This window comes from Microtus pennsylvanicus, chromosome X (assembly GCF_037038515.1).
Source record: "Microtus pennsylvanicus isolate mMicPen1 chromosome X, mMicPen1.hap1, whole genome shotgun sequence".
Taxonomy (NCBI): domain Eukaryota; kingdom Metazoa; phylum Chordata; class Mammalia; order Rodentia; family Cricetidae; genus Microtus; species Microtus pennsylvanicus.
In genome coordinates, this window is record NC_134601.1 from 33,288,792 (window position 1) to 33,309,667 (window position 20,876).

At 38.4% G+C, this 20,876-nt stretch overlaps 1 protein-coding gene across 1 annotated transcript in view; it reads left to right on the plus strand.

Annotated features, from left to right (window-relative positions):
* The window catches only part of Dnaaf6 (dynein axonemal assembly factor 6), a 43,364-nt gene extending 22,848 nt beyond the window's left edge, over positions 1-20,516 (plus strand). The window contains exons 6-7 of the mRNA XM_075957652.1: positions 16,508-16,593; positions 19,700-20,516. Of these exons, the coding sequence (XP_075813767.1) occupies positions 16,508-16,593; positions 19,700-19,826 (213 nt within the window). The 3' untranslated portion in view covers positions 19,827-20,516. The remainder of the gene's footprint in view (positions 1-16,507; positions 16,594-19,699) is intronic.
* Positions 20,517-20,876: the final 360 nt, after the last annotated feature.

Genomic DNA, 20,876 nt, shown 5'->3' on the forward strand with positions numbered 1-20,876 from the left:
TGTGTGTGTGTGTGTGTATGTGTGTGTGTAGGCTGGAGGGCAGTTTTAGGTGTCAGTCTCATCTCAGGAACACCATCCACCTCCTCTGAGACAGGTCTTTTTTTGGCCTGGACTTTACCAATTAGACTGGACTGGCTGGTCAGAGAGCCCTATCCTCCTGTCCTGATCTCCTCAGCTCTGTAATTACAAGCATGAGTCACTATACTTGGCATTTTTAGGTAGGTTTAGGGGACCCAAATTCATGTCCTGGTGCTTACAAGGCAAGTGTATTACCAGCTGAGCCATACTTCAGCCCCCCACTTCTTCACTTCTATACTGTTCTTTTTTTCTTGCTTTTCTTTCTTTTCATCTTTAAACAATTGATTTCTACTACATACCAAACACTGTTCTAAGTGCTAACATCAAAAGAGAATTCACAAATAGCCAACTCTTCTCAGGAAATTTACAGTGAACGTGATAGATGTCTAAAAAGGAATCCCTGGAGTTCTTTGTGGTCAGCACGTGTGTGGAAGCATGTAACAGGTATGGAATGATAGAAAGCAGAAAAAGATTAGTGAATTCCATTTGGAGGAAGAGAATTTCTACAGCATACAGCATGCAAAGAAAGGCCTTCTAAGCCAAGCTAAAAGCATGGCATATTTGAATAAATGGTGACTATAACAAGAATCTGTGTGTGTGTGTGTGTGTGTGTGTGTGTGTGTGTGTGTGTGGTTTTTCAAGACAAGGTTTCTATGTGGCTTTGGAGGCTGTCCTGGAACTAGCTCTTGTAGACCAGACTGGCCTCGAACTCATAGAGATCCGTCTGCCTCTGCCTCCAAAGTGCTAGGATTAAAGGTGTGCACCACCACCACCCAGCAAGAATCAAGAATAAGTATAGACAATGAAATACTGGTCAAGTGACTCGCAAAACAGAACCTTTGACTTGAGTTGGAAGTATTGATGTCAGAAAAAGTAATATAAATAGAAGTATGCAGGGGTCATGGGGTTGATTCCTTGCACAGTAAATAATCAAACTCCCAAATTTTAGCTTGATTTTGTTCCTATGAGTAGATGAATGTTGACATCCGTTCTCATTTCTTCAGTCCACTGGTAAGACTCAGAGTAAAGAGATTACTAACCCATTTGCTAACTTGGCACAAGCTGGGCTTATCTGGGAAGAAGGAACCTCAGTTAAGAAAATGCCTCCATCAGATTGACTGGTAGACAAATTGGGGTGTGCATTTTCTTCATTGAAAATTGATGTGGGAGGGCCCAGTCCACTGTGGGCTTTTCCACTCCTGGGAAGGTTATCCTAGACTGTAAAAGAAAGCAAACTGAGTAACCTAGGATAAGCAAGCCAGCACTCAGCACTTCACCAAATCCTTTGCATCAATCCTTGCATACAGGTTCCCATTCTGACTTCCCTCAGTGATGGAGTTGACCTGAGAGTTGCAGGCCAAAATAATCCCTTTCTTCCCTAAGTTGCTTTTGGTCGTGGTCTTTCATCACCTCAATAGAAACCCAACTAAGATAAATAGTTCTTGCTTGATTTTATGTGCTTATTTTTCTTATTGATAATATGGTGTTTCTTTGTATCTAAGACATCTGTACATTATAAACCTGTCATTCATTTCATCAAAATGTTTTAAAGAAAAGATAGCTACATCAAACAGATACACATCAATTGTATGATTCAGTTCTGTACCAGAAAAACTAAAATGTGGAGAAAATTGAACCTCAGCATTGGCTAATATTTTAAGTGAGTTTGGACTTGATTGATATGTAGCAACCCAGTCCAAAGTCTTTTTAAAACACTTTGTTTTTTGTCCTTTCCTTCTAATCCCAAACCTAAAGAGTGACATTATTCAAATTCTGATGGCCTATTATTATACCCCTGCTACTTACTTGTGTGTATGTAACTACACAGTCTCCCTGGTCCTAATCTATAATAAAATATTTCCAGCTGGAGCTTGAGCTAAGTCTGTGGTTTACAGACTTGTTTTGCAGCTAAGTCTGTGGTTTACAGACTTGTTTTGCTTTGGTTTTAACTGTCAAGCTTTTTTTCCCCCAAATACACTTTTATGAGAGATCTTAACACATAAAATCACCATTTCCTTGATGAAAAAGCTACCATCACCCATGAAGTATCTAATAAGAATGATAGGGGCTCCTTGAAGCACCTTCAAAGAATGTTCTTCTAGCCTCTCCTCTTTATATTATTATATTAAGTTTGAGCTCATAAGGTATCAAATACTCCTAATGAATTAATAAAAGAATGATAAGAGAGCTAGAGTTTTTCCATCATTGGTGATATAGATATTGTCTTAGTTACTTTTCTATTGTGATGAAGCACCATCACCAAGACAATTTACAAAAGAAATCATTTAATGGGGGACTTGCTTACAGTTTTGGAGGATTAGTCCATGATTATCATGATGTGGAGTGTGGTGGCAGGCAGATGGGCAGGGCAATTGAGAAGTAGCTAAAAGCTCACATCATATCTACAAGTTGCATACAGAGAGAGACTGAGCCTACCCCAGTGACACACCTCCTTCAAGAATGCCACACCTCTCATCCTTCCTAAACAGTCCACCAGCTGGGAAGCAGACATTCAAATATATGAGCCTGCAGGAAGCATTCTCATTCAAACCACCACAGACGTGTTTCTGTATCCCTCATGAGTACAAGGCCAGTACTTTGTTTTGTTTTAGTGTCCTTTTCATTCTCTATATTCTCCATCCTTCCCCCTCCCTAGGTCTCCACTCTATGGATCTTCTATAAATATCCCTGACTATACTGTCTTCGAATACCTGCCTATCATTGTTTGCTATAAAGTTTTAATTCAACAAATACTTAAAGAGAACTTACTATGTGCCAGATGCTTTAGATGGATCACACAGTAGATAAGTAATGTTGAACAAAGTAAACAAATTTCTTTCTCCATTACTGACAAGACCAAACAGTCCATAAGTGGTGGTGCTTTGGGAGCCGCTAGGCATTCTGAACAGATTTTCACAGATTCATCAATAGGAAAACAGTGGCCCTCAAAGGCAGGAGATTATTACTTACACAAAGAGTACTAACAAGATCACTATTGAATCAGCTCCTCAAATCCTTTGATCAAGGGATAATAACAAAGTAAAAGAGTCCAGATGGCAGGTAACCTGAGCAGTAGGGTAGACTGTTGCTGTGGGGTCAGCTCTGCACTACAGCCAGATACTTTACACTGTGTACTCGGGGTGAGTGAAGTGGCAAGTTCTGTGCTTATCTGGAACTAAGAAGTAGTGTGAGAAACTGCCTCATGGCAGATTGAGGCCCCCCTACAAGGTCGAAAGATGGATATGAAATAGCAGTGAGGCAATTCCTCAAAAGTTACTTACCTTCCCACACTCCCAGAGGATCATAATATATTCTGCCAAGACCTAGATCACACTATAGTCTAACATTGCTTATACGGCCTATGTGGATATTGCAGGGTCACTAGAATAGCATGGTAGAGACATTTTCCTGCAGGCTGAAAAAAATGAGTTTGTCTTGCTGCTTTCACTTAATAATAGGAATAACAGCAAATGGTCGAGATAATGTTGATTATGTGCTAAGCATTTCTCTAGAAGCAACAATTACCTTATTAATCACCACACTAACCCTGACACAGATGTTATTATTACTCCCATTTTGCAGATGAGGGTATGGAAGCACAAAGCAATTAATTGGTTTAATAACATACTTATAAAATTGGGCAGCGCAATGGCTGTTGGAATCTGATAGATGTATGTGAAGAGTGATTTGAATGCAAAGAAAGGAAAACCCAAGTTCTTACATGATAGGGATGGCGTTTGACCGGGACATTTGAAGGACAGATGGTACTTTGTCAGGCAGCAAATATGAAATGCTTTCTAAGCCAAGCCATCAGTACTAGTAATGTCCTGACACCATGAAAGCGTGTGTTGTAGTTTCTTTTCTTTTTCAGATTATAAAATAATTACATTTCTCCTTTCCCTTTCCTCCCTCCAAACCCTCTCCTATATTCGTCCTTACTCTCTTTCAAATTCATGGCCTCATTTTTCATTGTCATTATGTGCATATGTATTTTGAGAACCACTTGTGAAGCTCATGGAACCTCAGAATCCGTGAATTTCCCACATATTTGCAGTTACCATCCATTGCTTTGGATTGTTTTGTTGGCACATTGCAGGGTGAGGTGTGGAAAGGAAAACAAAGGAAACCAAATTCTGCAAGTTACAGTATGTCCTTGTTAGTTTGAATTTGAAACACAGTGGGAAATCTTACTGCTGGTGTCTAGTAGGCTGTTAAATCCAAAACTATACGGAACTCAAGAAGAAGGAGACTGCAGTTGTTGATTTTCCAAGCTGACATTTGCTTTCTCAGATGTTAGAATGTATGACTACAACGTGCTGGCTCTCCTTCATGCTTGAAATAAAGTAGGTGTGATTTTTAACTTGCACACACACACACATATATACATACAGACACACACATATATACATACAGACACACACATACATACACACACACACTATGGGGGGATTTGAGAGATTATGAAACTTGCAGGAATGGGGCCAATTGGAGGCATAAGAGGCCCTTAGAATGAAGCTGAGCAATTTGAGAATTCAGACACATAAATTTGTTGTAATAAGAGCCGCGGGGCTGCATCCCCAGCACCCGGCCGCCCACATGGCTAGCTCTAGCTTATGCCCCGAAATAACAACACACAAACTGTATTCATTTAAACACCGCTTGGCCCATTATATCTAGCCTTTTCTCGGCTAACTCTCGCACCTGGACTAGCCCATTTCTCATAATCTGTTTAGTCCACGAGCTGGTTTACCAGGAATGATCTTAACCTGCGTCTGCCTGGAGTGGGAGAATCATGGCGACTCCTTGACTCAGCTTCTTTCTCCCAGCCTTCTGTTCTGTTTACTCCACCCACCTAAGGGTTGGCCTATCAAGGGGCCTAGGCAGTTTCTTTATTGCTTAACCAATGAAATCAACAGATTGATATATGACACTCCCACATCATAAATTCTTACTCCAGTTTTAGTATTGAAAACCAAGGTGAACTAGATCAGTGGAGTGAGCCTCAGACAGTGGTATATAATTTGAGATAGAAGGATGATAAGAGAGGAAGAATATCCATCATTGAAACAAGGGAAGAAAGAAGGGGACTTGACAGAGGCACTGTGGTTGACAAGTGAGGAGCCTAGCAGAAGAAAAGAAGTATGGGTATCTGAGATGTGTAGGGAGATAGTCTGACCTCTGCAAAGGATGATTTGTGTCAGGAAGCTGGTGGGTGCATTGGGGATTTTGATCAGCAAATTCCCATTGTCAATCATCTCCATATTTAATGTCCAAAACTGAATGGGACTACAGTTACTCTGCTAAATGATTCACAGTTTGTTCCAAGAGAGGGGAAAGGTAGCCTGCAGGTAGTTTAATACTTCTTTTAAATTAGAATTGGTGCATAATTCTTTTCGACTTATACTTCTGAAGGATCTATATTGATAAGGAAACAATCTCGTGTGACCCAACAAACAAGCTTTGTTGGGTTTTTTGTTGTTGTTTTGTTTTTGATGGTCATTTCTTTGAAGCGTGAGCTACGAGTCTTCTTCCCATCCTTGAACCTCTCTGAGAGCAGGAAGGGATTCAGGCATGGTCTGGAAGGCAGTCAGCATCTGGAAGACACAACATCTGGAAGTCACATGTTTATCGCATGTATTTGTTTCAAAAAGCTGTCAATCTTTCTAATCAGTTCACCAAGAATTCACGTGCTTCTTGAATAGTGTGTTTCTTGAATCCTGATTCGTATCTTAAGGTTAAAACAGTCATATTAATTTACTTCTAGTAAATAAATAGATTTAGATACTTAGGAATGAAGTTGATTATCTTTTTTTCCATTTAAAATTCTAGAGGACAGACACCTATTTTGTCTTGTTTTGCTAAGCTTCCTGATTATGCTGACCTTGTTTGATGGGTTACATATCAAGCCATGTGTCAGGAAAAAAGATATTTGAGCTGTAATAGGATTCCTTATTATCAGCTTGAGGCAGCACAGTAAACCTCCAATTAAATTTCTAATAGTTCTCTCAGTAACACACATACATTTATAGTTAATATTGTAACATTAGTTTATAATGGTGGTGGTGGTGGGAGAGGATAACAAATATCTTCTTAAAAGCTAATGTTATTGTGTTGACTTAATATATTTGATTATGAAAGTAATATATATTTATAATGTTAAAAATTACAAATATTATTATAAAAAAGCCTTTCATAGTGAGATACATAATAACTACAAAAGGGCTTAAAATCATGAATAGAATAATGGTGCAAAATGTCTTATACATATTACCTAGTAATAGAAATCATCAGTAATTTTACATTTCAATGGTGCCATTTTGATGTGGTTTCATCAAATGACCAAAATCACATGCTCCATAATTGTTGAGCCAGAACTGGCAGAAACATTTGATTACAGACAAGCAGTTTCATAACTGGAAAAACAGCAATTCTTAAGGAGGGAATGAACAAAGGAAGACACACAGAATATAAGCAATTTTACTGTAAAGAATAGAATGGTCATTTACCAGAGGTGGGAGAGAGTGGAGGGGAAGAAGAATGGGGAAAGGTTGGTTACTGGGCAGTAAATTATAGTTATACAGGAGGAAGAAGCCCAGTAATTATGTAGTATACATTTCAGAAGGCTAAGAGAAAGGAGTTCCAGTGTTTCACAATAAAGAAAGGATATGTGTTGGGGGAGAAAGATAGGGCTAACTTGATTTAAACATCACATACTGGATAAATATATTAAAACATCATGTTGTACCTCATTAATATATGAATAATTTCTAAATATTCGTGCGAATGATTTGTACGTGGGTGCTGTGCATACAATGGGCAAGGAGGTGTGGGGTCCATAGTCCACATGTGAAGATCAGAAGGCAACCTCGTGTGTTGGTCCTCACCCTCCACTTCACTTGTGGCAGGAGTCTATGCTGCTGCCTAGTCTCTTGTCTTTCTCTCCGATCTTGAGGCAGAAGCTTTGTGATTAAAGACATACAGATCTGCTGCATGTGTTCTAGGGATTGGAACTCAGGTTCATACCAAGCCCTTTGCCCACCAAGCCATCTCCTCAGCCCAATGTGTACATTTTAATATGTAAGTTAAGATAATTTTAAAGAAATAAAGAAGGATTAAATCATGCTCAGAATATCAGGGAATAACACTAGATTTGTCAGGTAAGAAATGGTCCGCCAAACCAAAACAAAATAAAAAAACTCACAAAAATAAAAACAAGAGGGGTTGGCCAACTACTTCTGGCAGGTGACCTGCCTTGGAGTGTGGTTTATACACCAAGTGACACTCTATTGGAGAAAACTGATTTTTCCCTTTGCCAGCAGGTACTGACTGCAAGTAGCCTCCTGGTTAAGGGCGGAACTTTGTGTCTCTTCCTCTTCTCCATGCTAGGATTTTGTGTGTTTTGAAGCTATGCAGGCCTTGTGTGTGCTGCTACATTCTCTTGAGTTCATATGTATATTGCCTCTGTTGTGCTAATTACAGTGTCTGTGAGTTCATAAGTGTATCAGCTCTGTTGTGCTATTGTAGTCTCTGTGAGTTCATACGTGGATCTCCTCTATTGTGCTGTTAAATTCTCTGAGTTCGTATGTGTATCATGCCCATTGTGTCTGGAAGATGTTGTTTCCTTGTGGTCATCCACCACCTCTGGCTCTTATAATCTTTCCTCCTCCTCTTTCACACAGATCCCTGACTGAGTGCTTCTGAGTATCTGTCTCTGCACGTTGTCTAGTTGTGGGTGTCTGTGTTAATTCTTAGCTACTGCAAAAAGAAACTTCTCTGATGAAGGTTGAACAGTTCCCTGATCTATGGGTATGCCATTAGAAGTCAGTGGAATAATAAGAGTAAATTTTCCCCAGGGGCCCATATCCTATTGAGTCTCAGGTACTTGGAAGAGTTTGTTTGAGTGTTTGTTTGTTGTGATTTTTGCTTTGAGGGTTTTATTCTTGAAAGAGACAGCCGAGTCAAGCCCATGAAGTTGGGTAGGTAGGGAGGTGGTGGGGATCTGGGGGGATTTGGGATAGAGAAAAGAATATGATCAAAATATACTGTAGGTAACAATTAATAAAAATAAAGACGTGGCCATTCCTGAATACATATGCATATGAGAAATAGCCAATTAACTCAGCAGACTAGCTTTATAGACATACACATACATGCGTGTAGATGTTGTATAAGTAATAACTAAAGAAAAGCTCATGAATTTGAGAGGGAATGGGAGATACAGGAAGTTCTAGAGGTGGAGAAGATGGGGTAGAAATTATGTAAATATAGGACTCATGTATGAGTCTCAAAAAAATAAAATCAGTGTGAGAAAAAAATAAAAAGAACTGATTGTTGGTTTTTGGCAGACAGCAGCTTTGGGGTGATGAATTGAGCAGACCTGAGGAAGAGAGCAAGTAAAGACACCAAAATAAATACTGTTCTTTGTCTTGTTTTTTGTTTGAGACAGGGTTTCTCTTATGTAACAGCCACGCCTGTTTTCAAATTCACTCTGTAGACCAGACTGGCTCAAACTCACAGAGATCTGCCTGCCTCCGCCTTCTGAGCGCTGGGATGCAAGGCATGTGCCACCATTTCCCAGCCTATAAATACTATTCTTTAAGGAAGTTTAGTAGAGAAGAGAGAGGGAATACATGGAACTTGGAGAACATTGTAGAGTAGAGTTTTCAGTATGCTTTTAAGCTGGTGACAACTATCTAGTCTTTTATTGACATCTATTTTTTTCCTATTGCTTGTCGCTGGATCTAATGAACAAACATTAAAATGTAGTCCTAGTTTTAAGACCTTAAGGTATATCTAGGAAAGCATAGATAGATGCATTTTCACTTACTATCATTTTGTACTCAGGGGCCAGGGATCATTAACTTCTGCCTTTAAGAGGGTCAATCAAGAGTGTGTAGCTACAACTGAGACATGTAGTACATGAGAACATGCCGGGCGCCGAGTTCCCTCCTTAGCAACCACTAAAGGATAATCTTGAAAACTAAAGAATTTCCCTATACAAACACGTCCAGATAGCTTCTTTCTACTTTCAAGACCCTGGTTAGAAAGGGTCAGTCTGAGTGTGATGGTGCTTGCTTGTAATTCCAGCAGCACTCAGGAGACAGAGACAGAAGGATCACTACAAGTTTGCTCTGAGTCCCCATGATGATACTCTGCTCAGGAAATAAGTTGGTGGGAGAGAGTCTGCAGATACACGGTGACAACTCAGCAGAATTCCATTCTGTTGACCTTTCCCTCTTTGAGACGCAGTTTGTCCTGCTTCCGTTAATGACCTACCTCCTGGTTTTCTTCCCACGTCACTATTCAGCCCTCTCTCCTTTGCTCCCATATCACTGTTTGCAGTTCCTTTGAGCTTTGACATCCTTTCCCCTTTATCTGTTCTCTTTCAGTTCAGTCCCTTGGCTTACTTCCCACTTTTTTAGTAGGTGACAGAAACTCAACATGTCCATAAAAAAAACCTCATAATTGTTTCCTTTGAACATCTTTCTCATTAAACTTTCTCACGGCAACATTATTTACTAGGGATACTATAGCTAAGAGATAAGAGCACTTGCCTAGCACATAGGAGGCTCAAGCTGAAAACCCAGCTCCGCTCTCATTCCCCTTTCTTTGATATTTCAAGTCAACCCAGCAGCAAGTCTTATTTGTTGTACTTTCAAAATATATTCTAAATTCCTCTAATTTTCACCACCATTGCAATTGATTTTGTGTTCCAAAGTACCAGCAATTCTTGCCTGGTCCGCTTTGCTTTTTCTCGGACTCCTCTCTGTGCTTCAGCTGTAGCCTTTTGACACACAATGTAAAAGATCCTGAAGGAGTACACAGTCCCTGTACTTTGTAGGGGGATTGGGAATTGTAAGTCCCAGGTCAGCTTAGGCTACAGAGTAAATTTGAGGCTGGGATGAACTATATAGCAATATTTTTTTTCTTATAAAAGATAGCAAACAAATATACAAAATTAGATCACACCTTTCTTTACGTAGGCCCCTAAATGCCTTCCTATTGCACTTAGAACAGAGTCCAAATGCCTTTATGCTGGTCTGTGTGCTCTATATGATCTCAGTCTTACCTTCTTTTAGTTTCATCTTGGGTTGCATTTACTTCTTTGTTCATTATTTTCTACTCACTCTAGCCATATGGTTGTAATCCTTTAGTATGCCAAGTTATGTTATTCCATCTGGAATGTTCTTTCACATAGCAAGTTTATTTCCTACTTTTCAATAATTTTACCACCTATTTCTTTCCTATTTGTTGTATCAATTAATACCCCTAGGATTATATTATGCAATAGTAGCAGATCATTTCTAGCGATTATCCACCCACCTTGGTTTTTTTTGAGACTTTTTAATTTAATTACAATGTTTCCCCCTCCTTCCCCTCCCCCCAAATCCTTCCACATGCCCTCCCTGCCACACTCTAGAAGAGGGGCTGGAAAGATTGTAAGATCCTGAGGATAAAGGAGTTTCCTGTGAGATTATGTGTCCTAGGAACATCAGAAGCTATGCTCATAAAGTCTTACCAGCATGATCTCTCATCTGGGATCTGAGCAAGGCTGACTCCAGCAACACGTGGGTGTGGTGGGAACAAACCCACAGGGCCACAGCCCTTCACAAAGAACTCCAGGCAGCTGAATACAGCCGGGAGTGGGAGAAGTGATGCTCCCTGGGAAAGGGCACACCAAACTGGTTGTCCATTGCCAACACTCAGCCTGGAAATCATACAGACAAATAACATTATATAGACTAAACTGGTTATATTTAAGAATGTATGTATAGACACATGTATGCACACAATAACAATTGATGGCTATTTCCTTAATTAGAGCTGTTGTAGTACAGTCAGCAGAAGCCTCTCATAAGACAGTAGTATTTAAGAAAAGATTTAAAGGAGTTGAAGAAATGAAATTTGAATATAAAAAATCATTGGAGTGAAAATTTGGATCACTAATATTTAAGATATGAGATGATGTTAGAAATAATATAAAGAGTAAGGAACTATTCTCAGTGAAATCAGTAGCATCCTGGAAATAGATGGGAGATTTGAATATAAGCAGTAATGGACAGTAGAGTATAAAGATGTGGAAATTTTAAATATAATTTCCTGAGATGTACCAAACAGTTTTATATCCATATACATAATGAAATGGTCAGTAAAATCATGTCACTTTATATATACATCATTTCATATGTTGCCTTTCGTGGGCATTTGTAAAGGATACCTAAAGTTGAATCTCAGAAATTTTTTATTAGACAGCATAACCTTAATTATAGTCTTCATGCTGTATTTCAAGTCTCTGGGTTTATTTATCTTACATTCTTGAAAGTTTGAACTCTGTTACCAAGATGTTACATTCCCCTATCTCTGGTAGCCACTATTCTCTCTCTGTCTATGCATTTCCTTTTTAAAAGATTGTGCATGTAAGACAGACCCTTTCATTTTTGTGTCTGGATTTTGTCACTTGGCATGATGTAGGACATGAAATGTTTTTACTGAAAGAGAAGGGACAGACAGTAATATAAAGGAGATGGAAGACACAAACAAAACCCAGAACCAGTTGAAAAGACTATGAGGGAAGCAGTGCCCTCAGTGGAGGTACAGATTTCATTTAGACAGAAAACAAAGAAGCTATTCAAGGAGGTAAGCAATGAGGAAGGAGTGAGGCACTGTGTGTTCCAGTGTATCTAACAGAAGACAAGCAAGGAATCGGTGAAGTGTAGAAAACAGCAGCAGAAGAGCTATGAATATCCTTATGCTAATTATTATGTTATAAACAGTGAAACTTCTTATTGTTGTGGGAAAATGGCGTTAAAAGCATAATGGCCTTGGTTTGGTCTGTAGCAGGACAGATAGTGGTGTACTGTTTAGGAGAATGTTGGGTGCCTGTAGATGAGCTAAGTTTAGTTTTTGGTTTTGTAAGCAGTGTCTCACTATGTTTCGTAGTCTGGCCTTGAACTAACAATCTCCCTGCCTGTCTTCCAACTGCTGGAGGTACAGGCTGCCTCACCACACCTAGATCTGAGCTTCCTCTTGACTCCTACGATAGGAGAGGAGTCATATTTCTGGGACATATTTAAAGAAGAAAAGGAAGGCCTGGCAATATAGTACTGAACTGTTTAAAAAGCTAATGACATTATAGAAAACTTACATTAATTAAAACTCTGTCTTATTGATTTTGTGCGCTTGTTGTAGAGAATCCATGCCTCTATATATTTACTCTTTAAAGATGAATGTTTATGTAAATGCAAGGTATGGACCATCATTTTTGTTTTTTCATTTTCCTACAGATTACTGTTGTTCAAGAGGTTATATATTACTGGGGTTGCATGAAAAAAAAATCTCATGTGTTTCCATAGTTCAACAGTAGGAAATTAAATTGTTGAAGCTATTCAAAATAAAATCTACACAAGTCTCTCTTATCACAGTTTCCTGATGTTGTTTTGTTTTATAGTGAAATTCAATTTCAACTTTTTAAAAGACTCAAATGAATCAGGAATAGTGTCTATACTTCTGACAAATAGAATTATTTTATGATATCTACAGCCCTTGAATTAATTTAGAATAGTTTTCAAAATACCAACATGAAACCATCTGTATATATTAAGCTTTACTGAAATTTCAGTAAATATTATAGGCTAGCCAAGTTATATATAAAATATTCTAAAATTACTTTTTATTTATTTTTTTATTGAAAAAAAATTTCCACCTCCTCCCAGCCTCCCATCTCCCTCCCCCTCCTCCCACTCCTCTCCCTCTCCCTCTCCAGTCTGAAGAGCAGTCAGGGTTCCCTGCCCTGTGGAAAGTCCAAGGTCCTCCCCCCTCCGTCCATATCTAGGAAGGTGAGCATCCAAACAGACTAGGCTCCCACAGAGCCAGAACATGAAGTAGGATCAAAACCCAGTGCCATTAAAAAAATAAAAAATAAAAAAAAAATAAAAAATAAAAAAAAACAAAACAAAACCCAGTGCCATTGTCCTTGGCTTCTCAGCAGCTCTCATTGTCCGCCATGTTCAGAGAGTGACTGAAAAAGCATGGGATAAAATTATTTTTAATGCATTTTAATTGAAATAGAATTACATCACTTTCCCCCTTTTTTACCCCTCTAACCCCTCCTATGTTCCCCCTCAAGTTGTTAGCCTCTTTTATTATATATGTACACACACACACACACACACACACACACACAACCTGCTAAGTTCATTTTTGTTTCCTGTATGTATATGATTTTAGGACTGAACGTTTTTGCATTGGGTAATTAATTAGGGGGCTCATTCCTGTTTAGGGACTGGATCTCTTCTCAGCAGTCATTAATTGCTTGTAGATCCTTGTCTTGTGGGTGGAATCTCATGGTATTTTGCCCCCTTGAGCATTAGCATCTCTATTGATAATGTCATTGTTCAGATCTTGTTTGTGTAGTCATCCTTAAATGAATTCAATTTGTAAGCTATGTAAAAGAAAGGATCTAAATTTCTTTGTTTGGTCAGTGGTATCCTGGACGTGGAAATTTTTAACAAAGAAAGCCTTTCTCACAATCAGAGGTCAACTGTTTTCCAAGTATTCATTGACAGTACCAATTATTAAAAAGTCTGACTCATGTTTCAGGAGGGGTTTCTGCTAAGATTACAAGAGATAATTTTTTCCTTTAAAGAACTAAACAGTTCAAAGTAAAGAACCCATTGTATCCCTTGATCCATGTGACGAGTACAAGTCCTTCCAGTTTCAAGAGGGGATTTACTGTTAGATCCCCATGGAATCCTTATCTTGTTAGAGATTGGTGTGCACCATCCCACCTAATCTGTCTTTTCTCTTGTCCCTCCTTTGAAATATTGTAGCAGACACTTTTAATTTTCTTAAGAGGAAAAATTAGTGAGCTGCTTCTTTGAATTATCTTTCACTGGAAGCACAGATTATTATAATAACCACTTTGAAGTTCTGCCTAGGAATTCTATCTAAATTTCACATACATCATCGGTCTTTCTTCTCAATTATCCTTTCAATCGTTATGAAATACTATTTTACTTTTAAATAATTTCAAAGTTAAGAAACAAATAGTTCTATCCCTTGATCTATTTGGTGAGTATGAGACATTAAAGGGCATCTCAAATTGACTATCTGACTGGAAGGTTATTTCAGCAGAAATGGGACTTTGGTCCTATCTAATGCTCATTTATTTTGAGTCAGAGTGCCTATAACTGCTTCTGTGAAAAAATGTGCTATTTATTTCAATTAGGGCATCTCTAATTATGAAGATTTAATTTCTGAAATGTATTTTAGAAGGCAACTGTTTGAACAAAAATTTAACCACAGTAAGTACTTAAACACTATCCCCTCTAGATTGCTATCTATCATCATACTTAAGTACAGATTTAATAAATTCAGAAGCATATATTGATCCACATACCTTATGCTACGGAAATACGTTGTGTGCATTGAGCATTTTAGGAGGAAATTCCAGTATGTCACATTATTTCATATGCATTTCCCTTAAACCTTGCTTTTACCCTGGCCATTCCAACAATTGGACTATCCAAATAACTAAAATGTCAGGTCATCAAGTTCATCTTTTAAAAAGCTTTATAATTTACCTGAACTTTGGATTTTATTTTTTTATTCTTTTGTTTATAGATACTATATGTCCTTCCACTTTTATTTTATATATCATAATGTTAACTCCCATCACAAAATGAGTTCTGCTGGCTAATTTATGTCACTTTGACACAAGCTGGAGTCATTTTTGAAAAGGTAACCTCAATTGAGAAAATGTTCCCACCAGATTGGCCCTTGGACAAGCCTACTGTGCATTTTTTAAAAATTTAGGATTGATGTAGGAGGGCCCAGATCGCAGTGGGTGGTGACATCTTTGGGCGGGTGGTCCTGGGATGCATATGAATAGCAGTTCATGGGGACCAAGCCAGTAGCAGCCTTCCTCTATAACTTCTGCATCAGTTCCTGCCTCCAGGTTCCTGCCTGGAGGATAATGGACTAAAAGCTCTAAAATGAAATAAACCCGTTCTTCCCCAAGTTGTTTATGATCATGGCATTTTATTACAGCAATAAAAACCCTAACTAAGAGAGATGTAAATTAGAGAAGTGCAATTTTGTGGTAAAATATACATTAATCATTGGTGAGGCTTAGTTATTCAGAGTGCTGTATAATCACCACTAATATCTATTTTCCAAATTATTTTCTTATACATAAAAGGAAATCTCACACACATTTAGCAGATACTTTTCTCCATTCCCCAGCCTCTATCAAACTCCAGTCCAATTTCTACCTCTGGATTGGCCTAGGCTGAACGTGCTATATAAATAAAATCCTACACAACGCACCTTTTAATGCTTGGCTTCTTTCCTTCAGCATAATGTTTTCAGGATTTATCAATAAAATGTACTTTGGCTAGAGAGATGGCACAGCAGTAAAGAGCACTGGTGGCTTTGGCAGAAGGCCTGGGTTTTAGTCCCAGTACCTACATGGCGGCTTGCAACTGCCTGTAACTCCAGTCCCAAGAGATTGATGCCTTCTTCTGACCACCAGGCACTGGGTATAATGTGGTGCACAGACATACATGCAGACAGAACACTCATACACATTTAAAAATATTTAATGTACTCTGTCCTTTTCTTCAGCTCAATAATATTCCACTGTGTGTACATGTTATACTTCCTTTATCCATTCATCAATGGACGCATATTTTGGTTGTTGATACATTTTGACTATGTTGAATGCTGCTATTATGAACAAAACCATGTACAAAATTTTGAATATGTTTTTTTTCTTTTTTTCTTCTTTTTTCCTTTTTGTCATTGCTGTTGTTTTGAGGCAAGGTCTCATGTAGCTCAGGCTTTTCTCAACTCAATATGTAGCCACAAGTGGCCTTTTGGATCTATAACCAGAAGTGGAAATGCTGCTGACTACTGGGCCTATAGTAAATGTGATGAAACATTTGTAAGTGCAATCTTGCTAAACTAGTAGGAAGTCCTTCTTAGGAGATAGTTATAGTATTATTTTTCTTTTGTTCACTTAACTTTTCTGGAGGCCAATACTTCCCTAGAAAATGTGGTATGGGTATTTTTATCAAGAGATTGCAAATTGGCATGACCAACCTACACTTAACATGACATTTTCTACATTTATGTGAGTCCTACTCATATAAAGGTGTCCAGAGATCTCTACAAGTCTAGTGAGTCAGAAGATGTTTAGTCACATTACCGATGCCTGCCCTTTATCTCCTCGATGAACTACTCTGTCTCTCCATGACTAAAATGGAGCTAATAACTTCTGTTTATTAAGGTCAATAAAAGGAAACCACATAGCCTGGCACACAGTTGGCATTTCCTCTTAGCAAATATTATTTCTCTGTTCTTTATATAGTCTTATGCTTTCAAAAGTAACTGCTTTCCAAAATGGTAGTATTTTCTTATTTTATCTTAGGTGAAAATTAAACTGCCTGATACAAACCCTTCTGAAATTCAAATTGATATCCAAGAAACTCTGCTTGATCTTCGCACTCCTAAAAAGTAAGTAAAGCATAGAATTGAAGTAGAATATTATCAAATTAACGAGTCATTAATTAGAATATTAGAATATTGTTTTTTAAAACTAGTTTTCATCAACCTTAAAGTCCTAAGAAGAGTGAGGTGTTTGTTGAGAATTCAGATATTTTCATCTGCACAATCAAGTGAATTTGGGGGCTAGGCTCTAACTATGGGATAAAGTGCTTGCTTAGTATGCACAGGACTGTGATTAATCCAAAAATGTTTGGAAATATCTAGCTTTTATATTTTGCAACTGCATACTGGGTATGGCCTGACACCATTGAAAAATAATCCTTGACATTCTAATATAGTTTTATCTATCAGGGAAAAAACTAGCTGGAAGTGCTAAGCTGTAAGCTTTGCTTACATACTAATGGGAAATTGGGTGCAGTGGTTGTAGAAGGGACGTGCCATCTTTAAACTTTTGGAAGTTAGTAGGCCTTTAAGATTAAAATTTGAGGACTGTTCATTTTTTTTCAAAATCCACAAAATCATAGTCTTCTCATTCTGTCAGTTCAAATCATGTTCCTCAGACAACACATTCAGGAATAGCCTTACAAAATATTTCACCTGAAGCATAGATAAACGAGTCCTGACTCTCAAAACTCACTCTTTTGAAAGGACATTATTGGACTCTGGTGCATATTTGAAGAAGTATCTAAGTGTCTCACTGATTTGCTCCATTCCCATGTGGATTGCAGCAGTGAATACATATTGGCGATTGCTGTGGCCCTTTCTCTAGAACTCATCACCTTTTCTCTCTAGGCTTAGGAAGCAGGCAGTTCCTGGAACATTCCTGTCCTTTATTATCAATATCTACAATTTTCTTTTGTTGAGCTTAGGGCTTTGAGAAGATTTTTAAAAAAGGGTGGTCTACAAAAAGACTATTCTTTATTTCTGCAGAAAATTCATTTAACACAAAATGATCTACAGATGAATATTTAGCTAAACATTCTTCTGAGCATTCCCCCCACTTAAAAAGGTATTCTAGTTCATTCCCAGGGTATTAGCTGGGGTCATCCATGTGGATTCTTGGGAATTTTTCTAGAGCCAGGTTTCTTGCTAACCCCAAAATGGCTTCCTCCGTCAAGAAATCTCTTTCCTTGTTCTCATATCTGAACGAGCATGGGATCAGACTAGTCCCTCTGAATGTGGCTGACAATTGGGGCAGACTGAGGGGTCAATGACAATGGCACTGGGATTTGTCTCTACTGCATGTACTGGCTTTTTGGGATCCTATTCTCTTTGAATGTATACCTTGCTCAACCTGGATGTAGTGGGGAGGGCCTTTGACTTCCCACAGGGCATGGTGCCTTGCCCTCTCTTACAATTGGAAGGGGTGGTGGGGAGGGTGTGTGGAGGGAGTGGGAGGGAAGTGGGAGGAGGGGAGGAAGTGGGAATTTGGATAGGTATTTTTTAAGTAATAAAATAAAATAATAATTTTAAAAAGTATTCTCACATCCCATCTTACAAAAATTAGATTCACTATTCTTACCATCACTCCACAGAGCAGTTAAGCTTTATGCAATATTTTTATACACATTTATTCTTCGTACAACCTTTGTAAGGAAAGTTGGTTAAGTGAACAGTCAGCCTTCCGTGGTATTTTCATGCCTGCTAAAATCCATGCATATCCACACCCCGTGCAGTTAATTTCCGTTTCTCTGGCAGTTCTCACTGTCTCCATCAATCTTGAGGCAGCTGTTCTAGCTTCGCCATCATTCCAGCTATCCCCCAGAACTCACTAAATGAAAGTCTCTCACAGAGGCACCTTTCCACCTAGAACCTGGCCTGAATTAGGTCGTTTGTGTACTCTATTTATATGTTAAATTATCTAAATAACGTGGACACGTGAAGAATAACATATCTACCATCTGAGTTTGCTTTCTGTTGCTGTGATGAAACCTTGACGCAAAGCGGCTTGTGGAGGAAGGGCTTGTTTCATTTGTGCAGTTTTCGGGTCATAGTCCACCCTTGAGTAAAGCCAGAGCAAGAACACAAGCAGGCCGGGAGCCTGGAGACAAGAACTGAACCGGGGCACGGGGGAGTGCTGCTCTCTGGCTCAGTGGGAGCCCTGTCTCAGAACAAAAGATGAAGAGCAGTTGAGGAAGACTCTTGATGCCACCTTCTGCTCTCCACATGCACTCCCTTGCATGTGCACATACAGAGAAACACGAATACACATCCACACATGCACACTTAAGCCCTGTCTACTGAGAACGCGAAGGCAATAAGTGGTTCACATGTTTCACTTTCTTCAGGTATCAGCGTGCTATGGCCCTTGGCATACTTCAGATTCCTACCACTATGACAGGATTATGGTTGGCTTATCGCAGTGACACATTTAAAAGCACACAGCTGAGCCATAAACAGCAGGATAAACCAAGCAATCCATCGCAACGAATTTGTCAGTGTGCAGTATTAAGAACCAGAAGCAAAATGAAAGAAATATTTCCATTGATCTGGCATTGAAATCATTCCAGGCCAAGTATTTAAAGTCTACATATGTAGTAGCGGTTCACCCTAAAGTGGTGTTAGCAGAAGTGTTAAAGAACCACCCCAATTTCAGAATTGTTTCAGCTGTCTGCATTCTACCTACATATAAATTAGACTGATACCAGATTAGCCGAACAAACTTAAAGAGGCATGGTTCTAGTTCTACACTAGAGGCATAACCTGAGATGTTATACAATGCAGAACAAGGTCAATTTAGAGAAAGAGGGAGACTCATTCAAAACAACTATTTGGATTTTTTAAAATGGAACAGGATCTTACTATGCAGCCCAGGGTAACCTGGGATTCTCATTGTTGCCTACACTGGTCTTGAACTTGGGAATCTTCCTGCTTCCACATAGGTATGCATGCACCACATGTGGCTTGCCTGCTTAGAAGTATAAGGATCCAAACTGATACATGATCTGTGTTATATAGGTATATTTTATTTGGTATTTATATTGTCTAAATACTTTTGCAGGAAAGTCAAGCATCTTGGTCACACACACACACACACACAGCCTTATTGAACATGGTATATTACTCTAGGAAGTTCATTCTGATCTCATTTTGTTTTATCTTGCCTCCTTTGTAGGAAGCTGATAGTAAACTTTCCCCAGCCTGTGGAACGCAACAGCGCTAAAGCATCCTATATCCAGGAAACTGAAACGCTTGAAGTCAGGATGACTCTGAAAAGAGACTTTGATTTCGATCTTTCCTGAAACTGTATGAATAAGGAAAAGGGAAAAACACATGACAATGAAACAGTTTTTTTTTAAACTTTGAATATTGGTTATGTCCTCTTTTGTTTTCTGACATATTTTAGAAAGGTCCAGAACTTTAGTGGTGTTTTGATCTGTTACAGTCACTTCTGTTACTCTTAGGAAACATGGTTCTCTCATACAATAGGGCGCTGCTCCATTTTTATACTGAGAGATGAATAAGATATTTACAGGTTATCCAACAAGATTACATTATCAATTGCAAATGCAACTATGACCATAAAATAGGTGATTCACTTAACTCAACAGTCTGAAGATCTATTTCTTACACTATGATAGAACCTGCTACACAGGGATTTGTCATTATTATCATCTGAAAAATTCATTTGGTTGGTTTTTTTTATTGATTTTTGTCAATGATTTAGGCTGTTTTCTATTCATGCCCTCAATATTGCTTTGTAACATACAGATAAAAAAGGACTATAAATAATTTGCTGTGTCATATGAGCCATGTGTTTACTTGAAAAAGTAAAATGTAGAGATATATTTGTAGATTCAATTTTCTCCCATTTTTATATCCCTATTGGACACTCTTATTTTTATGCATTGTTCTGGTGATCCTTGCATTTTGTATACTATTGAATGAGAATATTTCATAACTTTATTAAAAGTTATATTTTATCATTGTTGTAACTTTGACTTCACACATCATTATAGAACTGTGAGATTAATTGGGAGTCAATTTGAAAAGAGATAAACATCTGAAATGTGTTTATCACTTCTGTGTTAACCATCAAGAGGATACTCAGTAAAATATTTCATAGTGTCAATCATAGCTACCAGCCATCTAGTATCTGACTAGAGCTAACAGAAGAATAAGACTAAGGTTTTAAAAGAAGTGATTATCAAAGCACTATGCCAAGAGACTCCGACATTTAAGTCACCATCATGACTTCTGTGAGGGGAAGAAGAGAAGGATAAAGGGAGGAAGGGAGGAGAGAATGGAGGAAGAGGGAGAAATGCAAAGAAAATTAATGTCTATGAATTTTA